Here is a 20,696-nt window from a genome sequence, read left to right on the forward strand (position 1 = left end):
AGGTCCTGGATGGCAGGAAGCTTGACCCCAGTGATGTGCTGGGCCGTATGCATTGCCCTCTGTAGTGCCTTGCGGTCGGAGGCCGAACAGTTCTACAGGTGCAGCTGTAGGATCTGAGGACCCATGCCAAATCTTTTCAGTCTCCTGAGGGGGAAAAGGCTTTGTCGTGCCCTCTTCACAGCTGTCTTGGTGTGTTTGGACATGATAGTTCGTTGATGATGTGGACACCAAGCGACTTGAAGCTCTCAACCTGCTCCACTACAGGCCCGTCGATGAGAATGGGGGCGTGCTCAGTCCTCCTTTTCCTGTAGTCCACAATCATCTCCTTTGTCTTGATCACGTTGATGGAGAGGTTGTTGTCCTGGCACCACACGGCCAGGTCTCTGACCTCCTCCCTATAGGCTGTCTCGTTGTTGTCGGTGATCAGGCCTACCACTGTTGTCATCGGCAAACTTAATGATGGTGTTGGAGTCGTTATCATTCATTATAAAACGGGTAGTTTCGCTCCTGGATGCTGATTGCTTGAAAGCCGTAGTATATAATATACCAAAACGACTTGTTTTCTGTTCTATTTACGTTGGTAACCTGTTTATAATGGCAATACGGTACTTCAGGGGTGTGTGGTATATGGTTTAAGAGCTGCCCATAGCCGTGGTATATTGGCCATATACCCTGCCCCCTTCAGGCCTTTTTGCTTACTTATATCCTCATCTGACTTGGGTGAATAAAACACCTCTTTCTTACCCCCTGTCCCACTTCCTCCATCCTGCAGACCTGTCCGATGCGTTTGAGGGCCTGAGAGCGGAAGAGTGTGGCATTCTGAACGGCTGTGAGAACGGGCGCTGCGTGCGGGTACAGGAGGGCTACACCTGCGACTGCTTCGACGGATACACCCTGGACATGTCCCGCATGGCGTGTGTGGGTAAGTGACAGGTGGAGGACACGCACACTAAATGGACTAGAAGAGAAGTAGTCAATCTCTCCTCAGCCCTCAACCAGGAAAGGCTATCATGCATGTTGTTGATGTTAGGTCTGCATGTGCAGTGAAGTGCAGGGCGTGCTGTTCTGTTTTGAGATAGCTGCAGCTTTGCTAGTTCTTTCTTTGCTACACCTGACCATATTGCCGGACAGTCATCAAGATGGGACAAGACCAAATCAAATCAAATCAAATTTTATTTGTCACATACACATGGTTAGCAGATGTTAATGCGAGTGTAGCGAAATGCTTGTGCTTCTAGTTCCAACAATGCAGTAATAACCAACAAGTAATCTAACTAACAATTCCAAAACTACTGTCTTATACACACAAGTGTAAGGGGATAAAGAATATGTACATAAAGATATATGAATGAGTGATGGTACAGAGCGGCATAGGCAAGATACCGTAGATGGTATCGAGTACAGTATATACATATGAGATGAGTATGTAAACAAAGTGGCATAGTTAAAGTGGCTAGTGATACATGTATTACATAAAGATGCAGTAGATGATATAGAGTACAGTATATACGTATACAGTATATACGTATACATATGAGATGAATAATGTAGGGTATGTAAACATTATATTAGGTAGCATTGTTTAAAGTGGCTAGTGATATATTTGACATCATTTCCCATCAATTCCCATTATTAAAGTGGCTGGAGTTGAGTCAGTGTGTTGGCAGCAGCCACTCAATGTTAGTGGTGGCTGTTTAACAGTCTGATGGCCTTGAGATAGAAGCTGTTTTTCAGTCTCTCGGTCCCAGCTTTGATGCACCTGTACTGACCTCGTCTTCTGGATGATAGCGGGGTGAACAGGCAGTGGCTCGGGTGGTTGTTGTCCCTGATGATCTTTATGGCCTTCCTGTAACATCGGGTGGTGTAGGTGTCCTGGAGGGCAGGTAGTTTGCCCCCGGTGATGCGTTGTGCAGACCTCACTACCCTCTGGAGAGCCTTACGGTTGTGGGCGGAGCAGTTGCCGTACCAGGCGGTGATACAGCCTGCCAGGATGCTCTCGATTGTGCATCTGTAGAAGTTTGTGAGTGCTTTTGGTGACAAGCCGAATTTCTTCAGCCTCCTGAGGTTGAAGAGGCGCTGCTGCGCCTTCTTCACGATGCTGTCCGTGTGGGTGGACCAATTCAGTTTGTCTGTGATGTGTATGCCGAGGAACTTAAAACTTGCTACCCTCTCCACTACTGTTCCATCAATGTGGATAGGGGGGTGTTCCCTCTGCTGTTTCCTGAAGTCCACAATCATCTCCTTAGTTTTGTTGACGTTGAGTGTGAGGTTATTTTCCTGACACCACACTCCGAGGACCCTCACCTCCTCCCTGTAGGCCGTCTCGTCGTTGTTGGTAATCAAGCCTACCACTGTTGTGTCGTCCGCAAACTTGATGATTGAGTTGGAGGTGTGCGTGGCCACGCAGTCGTGGGTGAACAGGGAGTACAGGAGAGGGCTCAGAACGCACCCTTGTGGGGCCCCAGTGTTGAGGACCAGCGGGGTGGAGATGTTGTTGCCTACCCTCACCACCTGGGGGCGGCCCGTCAGGAAGTCCAGTACCCAGTTGCACAGGGCGGGGTCGAGACCCAGGGTCTCGAGCTTGATGACGAGCTTGGAGGGTACTATGGTGTTAAATGCCGAGCTGTAGTCGATGAACAGCATTCTCACATAGCCATAAGGCATACGCCCCCGCCCCTCTTCTTACCAGAAAGATGTTTGTTTCTGTCGGCGCGATGCGTGGAGAAACCAGCTGGCTGCACCGACTCCGATAGCGTCTCTCCAGTGAGCCATGTTTCCGTGAAGCAAAGAACGTTACAGTTTCTGATGTCCCTCTGGAATGCTACCCTTGCTCGGATTTCATCAACCTTGTTGTCAAGAGACTGGCCATTGGCGAGAAGTATACTGGGGAGTGGTGCACGATGAGCCCGTCTCCGGAGTCTGACCAGAAGACCGCTACGTTTCCCTCTTTTACGAAGTCGTTTTTTTGGGTCGCCGGCTGGGATCCATTCCGTTGTCCTGGGTGAAAGGCAGAACACAGGATCCGCTTCGCGAAAGTCATATTCTTGGTCGTACTGATGGTGAGTTGACGCTGCTCTTATATTCAGTAGTTCTTCTCGACTGTATGTAATGAAACCTAAGATGACCTGGGGTACTAATGTAAGAAATAACACATAAAAAAACACGTAAAAAAACAAAAAACTGCATAGTTTCCTAGGAACGCGAAGCGAGGCGGCCATCTCTGTCGGCGCCGGAAGTACACCAGAGCCTGAACAACTGCTGTCGAGCAGTGCATAATCATAAAAATGTTTTTTTTAAAGCTTTCAATCTTCAATAGCTCCTACACAAAGTGTGCTATGACTATGAAAATTCTATATTCTAGGCCTCCCGGGTGGCGCAGTGGTTAAGGGCGCTGTACTGCAGCGCCAGCTGTGCCATCAGAGACTCTGGGTTCGCGCCCAGGCTCTGTCGTAACCAACCGGGAGGTCCGTGGGGCGACGCACAATTGGCCTAGCGTCGTCCGGGTTAGGGAGGGCTTGGCCGGTAGCGATGTCCTTGTCTCATCGCGCACCAGCGATTCCTGTGGCGGGCCGGGCACAGTGTGCGCTAACCAAGGTTGCCAGGTGCACGGTGTTTTCTCTGACACATTGTAGCGATGACACAAGATAGTAGCTACTAAAACAATTGGATACCTTGGGGAGAAAAATGGGTAAAATTTAAAAAATAAAATGCTATATTCTGAATCGGGGGAAATTGCCCGGAAACTGAAGATCTCGTACAAAGCTGTGTACTACTCCCTTCACAGAACAGTGCAAACTGTTCACATTCTCTGTTCTCACCCTTTTCAGCCGTGTAGCCACTGCTCCACGCTGTCTGGTCTTTATTTAAATGATCTGCGAGTCCTTTTAAGCACTCTGGCCTTGGAGGGCATTCCATCCTGTTTACACAATGTCTGTGCTCCCATGGGTGTGGTTACTGACTGGGCCCAGGTGTATTTATATGAAGAGCCATTATTGCATTTAGAAGGCTAAAATCACATTTCTGTCTTTTCAAAAGTATTCTTATACTTAATAATTTATTGTATACAACATTTATATGCAAACCTGATAACTAGGAAGTGTACACTTTCAGAGTTAGTTATCTTGTTATACAGTCTTTCTGATCATTTTTATGACATCACAAAATAGACATTAATTTTCCATATTCCATCCCTCATCATCCCTAACATTCGGAGGATGAAATATATTGAGCCGGTGTCCATTGTTTGATGTTAAAGTTCTTGGGCTGGTAAACTTTTCATAAGGCACACAGACATTCCGATCACCCAAACTAGGCCACAAAGGAAATCACCTGCAGTCTATGATTTACGATGTATGAGGTGTCATAAAACCTCCACATCCATCCCTCTCCCCCTCTGCGGGACAGAGAGCACTGTAGAGCTAAATCCACTGTATCCTGATCCGTTGGATCCTCACAAGCGAGTCATGACAGTGCGCTCTGTGTAGATTTTTTTCCATCCTCCCCCGATTCAGAAGATATCTTTTTCATAGTCATGGCACACTTTGTGTAAGAGCTATCGAAGATAATACAATGTTTAAAAAAAATAGATTTCAAGAAGAAAAAAGCTGATATTGCCATCCTCCCCTGATTCGGAATAAATCATTTTCATAGTCATAACACGCTTTTGTGTAAGAGCTATTCAAGATTGAAAGCAAAAAATAACATAACATTTTAGATTTTTGTCCATCCTCCCCCGATTCAAAATATATAATTTCCATAGTCACGGCACGCTTTATGTAAGGGCTATTGAAGATTGTAATCCGAAATCGTGTAATTAATTTTTATTTAAACGGATAGCTAGCTAGTTACCTATAACATTCGGATACAGTACATTTTGGGTATAGCTAGCTAGCTCAACTTGTAGTGGTACTAGCAAGCTCCGTTATGGTCGAATCGATCATGTAATTATACTGTACTGAACACTACCTCGTGAGAGCTATATTGCTAGCTAGCTACCGATAGCAAAACAATTGACCTGTTTGTCATGTTTGTATGTAAAAGAACATCAAAGCGTGTTTTGTTGTCCAGCCCTGGAAAGAGGAATCATCGACAGTGCATGGTAACATAGCTCCCCGTAAACCGCTAGAAACTAGTACCGCCCTGCTTTGAAAATCCTGCCTTCGAGGGTCCGTCAGGCTGTGGTCTTTACAAAGCCAGGGAAAATGAGTCAACCTACATATCCTGCAATGTCATGGCAGACAAGAACATTGTTGAGACTGGTCCAAGAGGCTCTATTGAACAAGGACAACCATATCTACTCGCTGCTAGAGTGATCGTGCAATCGACGAAATACAAAAGTTGCTACAAAACATGACTCCATTAATTTTTTGATCAGACAGCAGACTTAATCAACCAACGACTTCATCATGGGATAAAAGATGATGCAATAATGTATAGTTTGAATTTGGAAAACTAGTAGCCTCGGTTGAAAACCTTGGATCATTGCTGTTCTAACTTCCGCGATGCATATAAGGCCCTTCCCCGCCCTCCTTTCGGAAAAGCTGACCACGACTCCATTTTGTTGCTTCCTGCCTACAGACAGAAACTAAAACAAGAAGCTCCCGCGCTCAGGTCTGTTCAACGCTGGTCCGACCAATCTGATTTCACGCTTCAAGACTGCTTCGATCACGTGGATTGGGATATGTTCCGCATTGCGTCCAACAACAACATTGACGAATACGCTGATTCGGTGAGCGAGTTCATTAGAAAGTGCATTGATGATGTCGTTCCCATAGCAACGATTAAAACATTCCCAAACCAGAAACTGTGGATTGATGGCAGCATTCGCGTGAAACTGATAGCGCAAACCACTGCTTTTAACCAGGGAAAGGTGACCGGAAACATGACCGAATACAAACAGTGTAGCTATTCCCTTGCAAGGCAATCAAACAAGCTAAGCGTCAGTATAGAGACAAAGTAGAGTCACAATTCAACGGCTCAGACACAAGAGGTATGTGGCAGGGTCTACAATCAATCACGGATTACAAAAACGAAAACCAGCCCCGTCACGGACCAGGATGTCTTGCTCCCAGGCAGACTAAATAACTTTTTTGCCCGCTTTGAGGACAATACAGTGCCACTGACACGGCCCGCTACCAAAACCTTCACTGCAGCCGACGTGAGGAAAACATTTAAACGTGTTAACCCTCGCAAGGCTGCAGGCCCAGACGGCATCCCCAGCCGCGCCCTCAGAGCATGCGCAGACCAGCTGGCTGGTGTGTTTACGGACATATTCAATTAATCCCTATCCCAGTCTGCTGTTCCCACATGCTCAAGAGGGCCACCATTGTCCCTGTTCCCAAGAAAGCTAAGGTAACGGAGCTAAACGACTACCGCCCCGTAGCACTCACTTCCATCATCATGAAGTGCTTTGAGAGACTAGACAAGGACCATATCACCTCCACCCTACCTGACACCCTAGACCCACTCCAATTTGCTTACCGCACAAATAGGTCCACAGACGATGCAATCTCAACCACACTGCACACTGCCCTAACCCATCTGGACAAGAGGAATACCTATGTGAGAATGCTGTTCATCGACTACAGCTCAGCATTTAACACCATAGTACCCTCCAAACTCGTCATTAAGCTTGAGATCCTGGGTCTCGACCCCGCCCTGTGAAACTGGGTACTGGAATTCCTGACGGGCCGCCCCCAGATAGTGAGGGTAGGTAACAACATCTCCACCCCGCTGATCCTCAACACTAGGGCCCCACAAGGGTGCGTTCTGAGCCCTCTCCTGTACTCCCTGTTCACCCATGACTGCGTGGCCATTTACGCCTCCAACTCAATCATCAAGTTTGCAGAAGACACTACAGTGGTAGGCTTGATTACCAACAACGACGAGACGGCCTACAGGGAGGAGGTGAGGGCCCTCGGAGTGTGGTGTCAGGAAAATAACCTCACACTCAACGTCAACAAAACAAAGGAGATGATTGTGGACTTCAGGAAACAGCAGAGGGAGCACACCCCCTATCCACATCCATGGGACAGTAGTGGAGAGGGTAGTACGTTTTAAGTTCCTCGGCATACACATCACGGACAAACTGAATTGGTCCACCCACACGGACAGCATCGTGAAGAAGGCGCAGCAGCGGTAGTGAGGTCTGCAAAACGCATCATCGGGGGCAAACTACCTGCCCTCCAGGACACCTACACCACCCGATGTCACAGGAAGGCCATAAAGATCATCAAGGACAACAACCACCCGAGCCACTGCCTGTTCACCCCGCTATCATCCAGAAGGCGAGGTCAGTACAGGTGCATCAAAGCTGGGACCGAGAGACTGAAAAACAGCTTCTATCTCAAGGCCATCAGACTGTTAAACAGCCACCACTAACATTGAGTGGCAACACACTGACTCAACTCCAGCCACTTTAATAATGGGAATTGATGGAAATGGATGTAAAATATATCACTAGCCACTTTAAACAATGCTACTTCATATAATATTTACATACCCTACATTACTCATCTCATATGTATATGTATATACTGTAACCTATATCATCTATTGCATCTTTATATAGTACATGTATCACTAGCCACTTTAAACTATGCCACTTTGTTTACATACCCTACATTACTCATCTCATATGTATATGCTGTACTCGATACCATCTACTGCATCTTGCCTATGCTGTTCTGTACCATCACTCATTCATATCTCTTTATGTACATATTCTTTATCCCTTTACACTTGTGTGTATAAGGTAGTAGTTTTGGAATTGTTAGGTTAGATTACTCGTGGAACTAGAAGCACAAACATTTCGCTACAATCGCATTAACATCTGCTAACCATGTGTGTGACAAATTTGATTTGATTTTGATTTGATGCAATAGTATCTGTTCTATTCCAAACACTGGGAAATAAACATAAATACAAAACATAGCAGAATATGAAGTGGATAATACAATGTGGGATGACGCTGCGCTGCTTTTGAATCTAAAATGAAGAAAATCGTCCCAAAATTGTAGGAGGTGATCCTCCCACAGCTTAGAAGTGTATCGTAATATACAGTTGCAGTCGGAAGTTTACATACACTTAGGTTGGAGTCATTAAAACTTGTTTTTCAACCAGTCCACAAATTTCTTGTTAACAATCTATTGTTTTGGCAAGTCGGTTAGGACACCTACTTTGTGCATGACACAAGTAATTTTTCCAAAAATTGTTTACAGACAGATAATTTCACTTATAATTCACTGTATCACAATTCCAGTGGGTCAGAAGTTTACATACACTAAGTTGACTGAGCCTTTAAACAGCTTGGAAAATTCCAGAACATGATGTCATGGCTTTAGAAGCTTCTGATAGGCTAATAGACATCATTTGAGTCAATTGGAGGTGTACCTGTGGATGTATTTCAAGGCCGACCTTCAAACTCTGTGTCTCTTTGCTTGACATCAGGTGAAAATCAAAAGAAATCAGCCAAGACCTAAGAAAAAATATTGTAGACCTCCACAAGTCTGGTTTATCCTTGGGAGCAGTTTCCAAATGCTTGAAGGTACCACATTCATCAGTACAACAATAGTACGCATAAACACCATGGGATCACGCAGCGGTCATACCGCACAGGAAGGAGATGCGTTCTCCTAGAGATGAACGTATTTTGGTGGGAAAAGTGCAAATCAATCCCAGAACAACAGCAATGGACCTTGTGAAGCTGCTGGAGGAAGCAGGTACAAAAGTATCTATATCCACAGTAAAACGAGTCCTATATCGACATAAGCTGAAAGGCCGCTCAGCAAGGAAGAAGCCACTGCTCCAAAACCACCATAAAAAGCCAGACTATGGTTTGCAATTGCAAATGGGGACAAAGATTGTACTTTCTGGAGAAATGTCCTCTGGTCTGATGAAACAAAAATAGAACTGTTTGGCCATAATGACCATATATATGTTTGTAGGTAAAAGGGGAGGCATGCAAGCCGAAGAACACCATCCCAACCGTGAAACACGGGGGTGGCAGCATCATGTTGTGGGGGTGCTTTGCTGTGGGAGGAGGGACTGGTGCACTTCACAAAATAGATGGCATCATGAGGCAGGAAAAATATGTGGATATATTGAAGCAACATCTCAAGACATCAGTCAGAATGTCACAAATGGGTCTTCCAAATTGACAATGACCCCAAGCATACTTTCAAACGTATGGCAAAATAGCTTAAGGACAACAAAGTCAAGGTATTGTAGTGGCCATCACAAAGCCCTGACCTCAATCCTATAGACAATTTGTGGGCAGAACTGAAAAGGCGTGTGTGAGCAAGGAGGCCTACAAACCTGACACGGTTACACCAGCTCTGTCAGGAGGAATGGGCCAAAATTCACCCAACTTATTGTGAGAAGCTTTTGGAAGGCTACCCGAAACGTTGTACCCAAGTTAAGTTTGTTTTTTATTTTAATTTTACCGCTAGTGCGCAATGAGACAAGGATATCCCTACCAGCCAAACCCTCCCTAACCCGGACGACGCTAGGCCAATTGTGCGTCGTCCCATGGACCTCCCGGTCGCGGCCGGCTGCGACAGAGCCTGGTGGCACAGCTAGCACTGCGATGCAGTGCCCTAGACCACTGTGCCACCCAGGAGGCTAAGTTAAACAATTTTAAGGCAATGCTACCAAGTACTAATTGAGTGTATGTAAACTTCTGACCCACTGGGAATGTGATGAAAGAAATAAAAGCTGAAATAAATCATTCTCTCTACTATTATTCTGACATTTCACATAATTAAAATAAAGTGGTGATCCTAACTGACAGGCAGACTAAGACATGGACTTTTTACTCGGATTAAATGTCAGGAATTGTGAAAAACTTGAGTTTAAATGGTGTATGTAAACTTCCGACTTCAACTGTAGATATGATCAATACAAGTTGATGTCAGAGATCCAATACTATTGGTATACATTCTAATTGGTTGAGTGATAATCAGTTAAAGGTTTCTTTTGAGAGGACAACTCGATGACAACCAGTCAATGTTCAGATCACCAAGACCAAGGTCTGTTAGCATCAGAGACCTTATTTAACATCACACATTTATTCTTCAGATACTGACAGTTGGCTCTTGGTGGCCTATAGCATCACCCTAAAAGAAGAGGCTTCAGATGAGGTGAACCTGCAACCACAGCACTTAAACTTAATTTGACATGGTGCCACTGTATTTTCTTGCTAACCATGACGGTTGGACATACGCACACACAGCACTCTGTAGCCACTTCAGACTACACACCCAGTGGTCCACGCTTTCCCTAAGCCCTGAGTACTGCCCCGAGGTGAGCCCAGCCACTTAGCTCACAAGCCCCAAAGGGCTCTTTATACACATTGCACTCAAATGTACCATAACAACGCGGCACAGTTGCTCTAGGAGACCAAACTAAACTACCAGGCCTTGCAGTGTTTCTAGGAATTCTGCCAACCCTTTAACTTGAGTGCTTGTTTGATATTCTTTCTTACGAAATGTATCACTCTGGACATGCACACAGAGAAAAGAGAGAACACTGTGGTCCCCTTGAACCAGTTGCCAATCCCTCCAATAGACCATGAAGATATAATTATATTGCTATAGTATCTGGTTGTAGTATATTCAAGAGGGATTTAAAAAAAAAATGTAATCAGATGCTGTGGTCATATGTTTGGTCTTTATGTATAGAGGAAGGAATAATTTACCTTATTGCATTTACAGTATCTGCTTCTTAGTGTGTACAGTGCCTTCAGAAAGTATTCATACCCCTTGATTTATTCCACATTTTGTTGTGTTACAGCCTCAATTCAAAGGTTATTAAATAAATACAATTCTCACCCATCTACACACAATAACCAATAATGACAAAGTGAAAATATGTTTTTAGAAATGTTTGCAAATTTATTGAAAATTAAATACAGAAATATCTAATTTACGTAAGTATTCACACCCCTGAGTCAATACTTTGTAGAAGCACCTTTGGTGCCAATTACAGCTGTGAGTCTTTTGGGGTAAGTCTCTAAAGAGCTTTGCACACCTGGATTGTTTATCGTTGCTAGACAGCCATTTTCAAGTCTTTCCATAGAATTTCAAGCCGATTTAATTAAAAACTGTAACTAGGCCACTCAGAAAAATGTAATGTTGTCTTGTTAACCAACTCCAGTGTAGATTTGGCCATGTGTTTTAGGTTATTGTCCTGCTGAAAGGTGAACTAGTCTCCCAGTGTCTGTTGGAAAGCAGACTGAACCAGGTTTACCTCTAGGATTTTGCCTGTGGTCAATTCTATTCCATTTATTTTATCTTTAAAAACTCTCTTGCTGATGACAAGCATACCCATGATATGACACAGCCACCACCATGCTTGACAATATGAAGAGTGGTACTCAGTGATATTGGATTTGCCCCAAACATAACGCTTTGTATTCAGGACAAAATGTTTATTTCTTTTCCATATTTTTTTTGCAGTATTACTTATGTGCCTTGTTGCAAACAGGATGCATGTTTTGGAATATTTGTTATTCTGTACAGGCTTCCTTATTTTCACTCAGTCATTTAGCTTAGTATTGTTGAGTAACTACAACAGTTTTCTCATATCACAACCATTAATCTATGAAACTGTTTTAAATCACCATTGGCCTCATATTGAAATCCCTGAGCAGTTTCCTTCCTCTCCGGCAGCTGAGTTAGAAAAGACGCCTGTATCTTTGTAGTGACTGGGTGTATTGATACACCATCCAAAGCCTAATTAATAACTTCACCATGCTCAAAGGGATATTCAATGTCTGCTTTATTTTTTATTTTTTACACATTTATCAATAGATGCCTCTTTTTTTTTTAAAACCTCCCTGGTCTTTGTGGTTGAATCTGTGCTTTAAATGCACTACTCAATTGAGGGGACCGTACAGACCAATAGTATGTGGACACCTGCTCGTCGAACATCTAATTTCAAAATCATGGGCATTAACATGGAGTTGGTCACCCCTTTGCTGCTATAACAGCCTCCCCTCTTCTGGGAAGGCTTTCCACTAGATGTTGGATCATTTTTGCGGGGACTTGTTTCCATTCAGCCACAAGAGTATTATTGAGGTTGGGCACTGATGTTAGGTGATTAGGTCAGGCTCACAATCAACGTTCCAGTTCATCCCAAAGGTGTTCGATGTGGTTGAGGTCATGGCTCTGTGCAGGCCAGTCAAGTTCTTCCACACCGATCTCGACAAACCATTTCTGTATGGACCTTGCTTTGTGCACAGGGGCATTGTCATGCTGAAACAGGAAAGGGCCTTCTCCAAACTGTTGCCACAAAGTTGGAAGTCCAGAATCGTCAAGAATGTCATTGTATGCTGTGGTGTTAAAATTTCCCTTCACTGAACTAAGGGGCCTAGCCCGAACCATGAAAAACCGCCCCACACCATTATTCCTCCTCCACCAAACTTTAAAGTTGGCACTATGCATTCGGGCAGGTAGCGTTTTACTGGCATCCGTCGGTTTGCCAGATGGTGAAGCGTGATTCATCACTCGGGGGAACGAGTTTCCATTGCTCCAGAGTCCAATGGCGGTGAGCTTTACACCACTCCAGCCGACGCTTGGTGATCATAGACTTGTGTGCAGCTGCTCGGCCATGGAAACCCATTGCATGAAGCTCCCGACACATAGTTCATGTCTTCCAGAGGCAGTTTGCAACTCGGTAGTGTGTGTTACAGATTATTTTTACGCTTTTCAGCACTCAGCGGTCCCGTTCTGTGAGCTTGTGTGGCCTACCATTTTGCGGCTGAGCCATTGTTGCTCCTAGACATTTCCACTTCACAATAACAGCACTTAATGTTAATATTGTAAATGAGTATTGTAGCTGGAAACGGCAGATTTTTTATGGAATATCTACATAGGCGTACAGAGGCACATTATCAGCAACCATCACTCCTGTGTTCCAATGGCACATTGTTAGCTAATCCAAGTTTATAATTTTAAAAGGCTAAATGATCATTAGAAAACCCTTTTGCAATTGTCTTAGCACAGTTGAAAACTGTTGTCCTGATTAAAGAAGCAATACAACTGGCCTTCTTTAGACTAGTTGAGTATCTGGATCAGCAGCATTTGTGGGTTCGATTACAGGCTCAAAATCGCCAGAAACAAACTACTTTCTTCTGAAACTCGTCAGTCTATTCTTGTTCTGAGAAAAGAAGGCTATTCCATGTGAGAAATTGTCAAGAAACTGAATATCTCGTACAACTCTGTGTACTACCCCCTTCACAGAACAGCGCAAACTGGCTCTAACCAGAATAGAAAGAGGAGTGGAAGGCCCCGGTGCACAACTGAGCAAGAGGACAAGTACATTAGTGTCTGGTTTGAAAAACAGACGCCTCACAAGTCCTCAACTGGCAGCTTCATTAAATAGTACACACAAAACACCAGTCTCAACATCAACATTCGAAGACGTGATTCCGGGATGCTGGCCTTCTAGGAAGAGTTGCAAAGAAAAAGTAATATCTCAGACTGACCAATAAAAAGAAAAGATTAAGAATGGCAAATGAACACAGGCTCTGGACAGAGGAACTCTGCCTAGAAGGCCAGCATCCCGGAGTCGCCTCTTCACTGTTGACGTTGAGACTGGTGTTTTGCAGGGGACTATTTAATGAAGCTGCCAGTTGAGGACTTGTGAGGTCTCTGTTTCTCATGGTAGTGTATGTAGACTGCTAACATGATTCCCCTCCTCTCTTTTACACAGATGTGAATGAGTGTTCTGAGCTCAACAAACGGATGTCCCTCTGCAAGAACTCCAAATGTATCAACACGCAAGGATCCTACAAGTGTGTGTGCCTGCCGGGATACACCCCCTCTGAGCAGCCTAACTACTGTGTGGCCAGGGAACAGGGGGAGGCAGCAGTGGCCACAGAGAGGGAGTGAGCCCCCACAGCCACTAGAGGGAAACACAAAACACAAAAAAAATACACTTATTTAATCCAAGCCCATATACTCTGCACTGTATAAAAACACACTAAATAAAACAACAAAAATAATTTACTTGAGATAAAGATCCAATTTAACCTACTATGTGGTGCCTGTGTGCAGAGGAGAAACACAGCATTGTATAAAATGTATGTTTGTTTTGTCTGGTTTTTGTCCGTTTTATTTTTTATATTAAAAGGAGTTTATGCGCGCTAGAGGAGCATTCGCTCTCCTAATGTAACGACAAACCCTATGAACTCCTACTGGGGGATAACGTTTTATTTTCTACCCAGTCCAAAATGCCTTGTGTGTGGATATTTAATTGAGTGAAGAGGCCAGCCATGCTTTCGTTTTCCCTGTTCTCCCTCTTCTTTCCAGCCCTTCTCTTCCTCCTTGTACGGTGACTGCGGAGGACTGCTTGCCTGGCCATGGATGGACAGCCATCTGATCTTTGCTCTGTGGCTTCACACAAACATGCAGTATGCACATTACTGTAATAGAATGTTGTTCATGTAAATTCTTTGGAATAAGCTTTTTTTCTAGGCATTTTTTGTATTAATTATAAATGCAAACACAAAACTACTTCTGTGTCTGGGACATTGGACAATAGCAGGTTTTTATTTTTTTGTTTTATTTTTGGATTTGTTTGGTTTTATTCTCTTGCCTGCCCTGTGGAGCAGTCATATTCCCTACTCTTTCATTTATTTTCTTGAGATATTGTTTTATTTCTTTGAACAAAAATTAAATGAAGTTTTGCTTAATTTTTTTTCATACTTTAATGAAATATTTTTCAGCATTTTACTGCAATGTGTAAAAGTCTTGCCAGGTTGCAAAGCTGCTATGGGACAGCCGTGGGAGAAATTTTGTACATTTAAACAGAAGAGTTGAGAAACCAGTTTATGTATTTGTAATTTGTACATGAAAAATAGCTCTTGTATGAATATTCATATTACTATGTATATTAAACCCCTGGTAATAAATCACAAATGGTGATATTTATACTGGCTGGTATGTGATGGCCTTTATTATTAGACGTGACAAAGACCTATTCACATTGTGCACAATAGCTGTACCTAGAAGAATCATATAGTCGTGACATATGACACATGCCCGATTAGATAAGCTCGACTACAATGTGCACAAAAGAAATGGGTGGTCTTTACGACTTCACAACTGTGGTTACTAATTAACTGTGGATACATACTAACAAGACATGTTCTATCATACCTTTCCAACACTAGTCTTTGCATATTGTAAATTCGTATTATATTCATATTGTTAATGTTCATTATTGTAGTCACTCCATATAACCCTCAGACCAGTGCTATTATTAGCCTGTGTAGACTCAGGCTCAGGGTGAGACCACACTTCACTTAACATGAACTGGTTGATCAGTAGAGAAATACCTAGGTCAGAGGTGATGTTTGCTCCTCCCTGTTTTCTGCATCATATAGAATATGAATTGGCCTGACATTATGGTGTCAAGACCCTTCTCTAATCAGCACAAAATAGAAGAGACGCATGAGTGGCCTCAACTACCAATGACCTCGCTGCTGTTGCATTCTTGTTGCTCACAGATCTTGATCTCAGCACATGCCTCTCACCCCCCACCCTCCCTATTGCCCCATTTTCCAGTGTCCCCTCTGTCATTTTTTCCATTGACACAGACAGTGATAGCGCCACAACACCTCTGATGTCAACACATCGTAGAAGACTTGACTAATCATTTTATTTTCCTGCTGCTGTTCTTAATATAGGCCAACAGCGACATGACAAAATCTCAGTTGTTGCATCTGGTCATTGTGGACCTGTGTGTTTGTGATTATGGATCTGATCTAACCAATAGCATCTGAATGGCAGAGTAAAGGACACCACAGCCAGTTAGGTAATACATGTTTAGTGTTACTGTTGCCCTCCTCCTGGCTGGCTAGCTACCCAGTGTCACCCAGATGGGGCTTTTCCCACAGTGACAAGGGGCCAGCAGAAACCTTTGACAAGGGACTCAAACGGCATTAAACTCAGCTTAGCACCTCCAGTGTCAGGCTTGACCATACTTTCTACCGAACAAAAGAGAGCGACCCGGGTGGCAACCAATAATTCCCCCTTTTTAAGTCATTTGGAAGAGATGGGCCATTTCCCAATTTGCCTCTCGATCACATCGGAATCCCACCCTGTTTAACATGTATAACTGCAACAGTGAGAGTATTCTGACTTCTACCTTGACCACTGTAGAATACCACTAAGAATATTGTGTGTTTAATGCTTATTCAGATGTATTCTCCAATAGCATGCAAATTCTACGTTTTTTCAGTCACCAAGCCCTTTATCTATGTGGCATCACGTCCTATGTTGCTAAGCCCACGTTGTTTTGGAGGGCTTGGTTTCTGTTGTGGGTTTGGGATCTTTTCTGGTGTCAGGACCTAGATCGGCTCAGCCAATGGTCAGGGCTGACTTTAACTAGTCACTCCAAGGTCAAAAGTCCAGCTTTCTAGTCCCCTAAGTCATGTCTCACTGGGCAGTCTGCTAAAGAACGAGTGTAGAGAAGAGCCATGTCAGAGTGATAAGTTGTACCAAGTAGTACATATACTACATTTAAGTAGTAGCATTGTAGTCTTGATGAAAGCAACCTTACACTGAGTCTAACATAAGGAGGAGGTAAGAGACAGCTGTTTGCATACGTAAATATGTTTAATCATTTTCTCATGTTTAAATGTATCCAGAGCGACTTACAGGAGCAATTAGAGTTAAGTGCCTTGCTCAAGGGCACATCGGCAGATTTTTTTGATCTCGTCGGCGGAGGGATTCCAACCAGAGACTTTCTGGATACTGGCTCAAAACTGTTAACCAATAGGCTACCTGCCGCCCTGTTTGTATGCTTGTTATTGGTTTTGATATGTTGCAGTGGAACCCTTCTCTTTGGTCGAATTGCACCGTGTTAGCCACTGACCTGTAGGGCAAGACTATCACAAACAGCTCTCTTCTGTATCAGGGTTATGCTCGTTAGCTCTGAGAGCCACCTGCAGTAGACAGGTCTTGGTCGCCTTCCACTGCTCAGACAACCAATGGTTGCGTGCCACGTCGTCAACTGTGTCACAGATTGCTATAACATATGATGTGGTTTCCTGATAAGTAAAATACCTATCCAGGCGTTGTAAGATCTGTCAGGTGTCGCATCGCCTGGGCAGAGGAATGTGCTCCTTGTCCGGACTGTACACCTGTTCTCCACCTGTCTCTCCGGTGCTGTACCAGGGCATGGTAAGGGAGAGAAGTACAGTATCTCTTTTGATTTATACAGCTCCTATTCGAACAGAACAGACCCTCTTTTTCCACACAGGATTTGTCTTAAATCCATACCACATGTGATTTTCAAGCAGATTTGCGATGAAGGGACGAGTGCTTGGCAGGCGTGTGTGTGCGTGCGTGCGTTTGAAAAATATACTTGTGTGAGCATGCGTATGTGCATGTATGGAGGAATTGTTTTATTGGCTGATAAAACTCTACTCTTGCAGCCAGAACTGCTTCACATAGCTTCAAATGACATTAGAGGAGAGATAGTTGCACCAGCCCCAGAGAGGAGAGTTCTGAGGGAAAGCAGGAGAGAGCACTGATTGTAAGAAAGAGAGCGAGAGGAGAGATTGTGTGTGTGTGTGTGTGTGTGTGTGAGAGAGAGCAAAAATAGTGTGCAAGAGAGGGCTCAGAGGCTAGAGAGAGAGGGCAGGCACACAGACTGCTGTGGTCACATGCTCCTCTCCCCTCTCTCTTCAGGCGTGATGTTTTTGTTGAGCCTCTCCAGAGCAGCTGGGAGTGAGAGCCGTTCGCTCGGTCAGAGAGCCCCGCACAGCACACAGTGTTGTCTAAGCATGAGTGGACAGTTCCCCGCAGCATGACCAGAGTCGGTACGCAACTACTCCTGTCCCACTGAGACTAACACTGAGAGGAAACGATACTGAAGAAGAGACAAGAGGTAAGAGCAATATGCTAATCAGCAAATTCAGCTGTTCAACTGAGACTGGAGACTATCACATCACCACTGTGTCTGTCGTACTGTACAACTGGGCATATGCACATCGACAAATCTCTTTTCACCTGAATGTTGATGAGACAGGAGTGCGCTGTGCTGTTATTGGAGGATGATTGTTTGAGTGAGAGTAGAATGTGTTGTACTATATGTGTGTGTGTGTGTGTGTGTGTGTGTGTGTGTGTGTGTGTGTGTGTGTGTGTGTGTGTGTGTGTGTGTGTGTGTGTGTGTGTGTGTGTGTGTGTGTGTGTGTGTGTGTGTGTGTGTGTGTGTGTGTGTGCGCGTGTGTGTGTCTATCCATCTGTCCTGAAGACAGTAAATCTAGCTGGGCACTGTGTCAGCATTCCCGTGGTGTGTGTTTGGAGCGTGACAGATGACATCACACAGGAGTGGCTCCCTGACAGCCTGTCATCACGCATTGAGATTTATGAAAGGAATTTCATTTATTAAAAGTAAAAAGTACATTTGGGTTTTTTTTTGGGGGGGGGGGGGTGAGGCAACTTAGTTGCAGTAATGATGCTCACGCATCTAGCACACAAGCTGTCCTTGTCTAATCAACATAGAGGATGCTTATACAGTAGGGATGTGCATCTCTCCTTTCATGAACGATTCGATACGCAACTAGATACATGGGCTCCGATACAGGAACGATACGTTTTAGTTTGAAACAATTCGAGCGATTTAGTTAGTTAGGGGGAAGATTTGATGCTATTCGTTACAATTCAATGCACTTGTTTTGTATGAGCACATTAATTTTCCATTTTAAAGTAATATCTGCTGCTGATGGGAGCTCAGGAGCTGGGCCTCTCTGAGCTGGATCTGTCTGAGATGACTTCTCTAAGCTGAGTGGCACTCTGTTAGTGTGTGTGTGTTTGTGTGTCATTGTCAGTGGTGTGAGTAGGCACCTGAGCTGAGCCATAGGGAAGGCTGAGCGTCTACCACCCCACTATCAGATTAGGGTGGGGGGCAATTTATGCTTTTTGTTCACCCACCTTTTAACTGAAATCACCACCACCTACTGATTAACTTGTAATTTTTGCAGATACATTTTGTTGTTGTTGTCCTAGTACTGTAAATATTTATCTTTTGAAATTAGCATGACATTTAGCCAATTAATATAATTCAACTTTTGATTTGACCCCTGTCTCAAAAGCAAATGGTTTAGACGTTTGGAATTTTATGGAGCGCTTTTCTTGTCCTGACCAGCTTGTAGTCCTAAAACCTGGAAATGAGTTACCTCTGGTTCGTTCAGCCATCCCTACGGGGAAATGAATGGTGAAAGAATAGGGTTTTGGAATAAACTGTGACAATATGGTCTGAGGTTAACACAGGCTTAAAATATCTTATACATTTTGTTCTGAGATAATAGCAGTCAGTTAACATGACCTTTATGAATTTTGAAGCCTTTATGTGTTTACTTTGAAGCCTTTATGCGTTTATCCAAAACCCCTCCAAAAACCTGCATTCATTTTCCTCATAGGCTTTGTCCAGTGAACCATGGCGGAGTTGTTGCCTACAAAAAGACGCCATTACTATTTCTCTCTCTGATTGCGACCATGCGCATCTCGAAAAAATGATTGATGTCCTTTATGAAATTACCCTATTCATGTAAAAATGACCAAATACACTGACTGTTTAAAGCCTTCTGGATGATAACGGGGTGAACAGGCAGTGGCTCGGGTGGTTGTTGTCCTTGATGAACTTTTTGGCCTTCCTGTGACATCGGGTGGTGTAGGTGTCCTGGAGGGCGGGTAGTTTGTCATATCACCGCCTGGTATGGCAACCGTGCATCAAAGCGGGGACCCAGAGACTGAAAAACAGCTTCTATCTCAAGGCCATCAGACTGTTAAACAGCCGTCACTAACATTGAGTGGCTGCTGTCGACATACTGACTCATCTCTAGCCACTTTAATAATGAAAAAATCGATGTAATAAATGTATCACTAGCCACTTTAAACAATGCCACTTTATATAATGTTTACATACCCTACATTACTCATTTCATATGTACATTCTGTACTCTATACCATCTACTGCATCTTGTCTATGCCGTTCGGCCATCGCTCATTCATGTATTTTTATGTACATATTCTTATTCATTCCTTTACACTTGTGTGTATAAGGGAGTTGTTGTGAAATTGTTAGGTTAGATTACTTGTTAGATATTACTGCACGGTCGGAACTAGAAGCACAAGCATTTCGCTACACTCGCATTAATATCTGCTAACCATGTGTATGTGACAAATAACATTTTATTTTGATTTGATCAGTATTTATGTTGAACCTGAAACATCAACATAAAATCTGAATGATTGAATACCCCAATCAGCAGTTGGATGTAAGTTGCGTAGGCCTACAGAACTCCGGTCAAACACAATTTTCTACAGCGCATTTGGTTATGGTAACAATCAGTAGTGGTGCATGGGTAAAATCACTGAGCAAGCCAAACCAGTAAAAAAGCCATGTTACAACTTAGGTTGTGATAATCGCATTGTTTGCTCTATAACCCGTTCGTTCATACACCACCGTGATATACAATAAGGCCGATATTCCAGCACCATTTAAACTTAAACAATTTAAAAATCAAATCAACAGCGCTATATATATGCTTAGTTTAATACACTGAAAACAAACTTAAAGATACCCAAAAAATGTATTCCTATCAATGTGGCTAGCTTGTGCAGGACATCAAAACAAGCAGACCGGAAACAGACACATTTTTCATCAAATTAAGTTTTATAAAG

The 20,696-nt window shown here is 43.7% G+C and overlaps 2 protein-coding genes across 9 annotated transcripts in view; both read left to right on the top strand.

Annotated features, from left to right (window-relative positions):
• ltbp1 (latent transforming growth factor beta binding protein 1) overlaps positions 1 to 14,938 on the top strand; it is a 123,896-nt gene extending 108,958 nt beyond the window's left edge. For all 6 annotated transcript variants that reach the window (XM_024424753.2, XM_024424757.2, XM_024424755.2 and 3 more), the window contains 2 exons: positions 773 to 922; positions 13,714 to 14,938. In XM_024424753.2, the coding sequence (XP_024280521.2) occupies positions 773 to 922; positions 13,714 to 13,892 (329 nt within the window). In that variant the 3' untranslated portion in view covers positions 13,893 to 14,938. The remainder of the gene's footprint in view (positions 1 to 772; positions 923 to 13,713) is intronic.
• A 2,160-nt stretch (positions 14,939 to 17,098) lies between these two features.
• rasgrp3 (RAS guanyl releasing protein 3 (calcium and DAG-regulated)) overlaps positions 17,099 to 20,696 on the top strand; it is a 48,897-nt gene continuing 45,299 nt past the window's right edge. For all 3 annotated transcript variants that reach the window (XM_024424761.2, XM_024424762.2, XM_042323548.1), the window contains exons 1-2: positions 17,099 to 17,189; positions 17,700 to 17,898. The gene's annotated coding sequence lies outside the window, so the exon portion shown is untranslated. The remainder of the gene's footprint in view (positions 17,190 to 17,699; positions 17,899 to 20,696) is intronic.

This window comes from Oncorhynchus tshawytscha, linkage group LG06 (genome assembly GCF_018296145.1).
Source record: "Oncorhynchus tshawytscha isolate Ot180627B linkage group LG06, Otsh_v2.0, whole genome shotgun sequence".
NCBI lineage: Eukaryota > Metazoa > Chordata > Actinopteri > Salmoniformes > Salmonidae > Oncorhynchus > Oncorhynchus tshawytscha.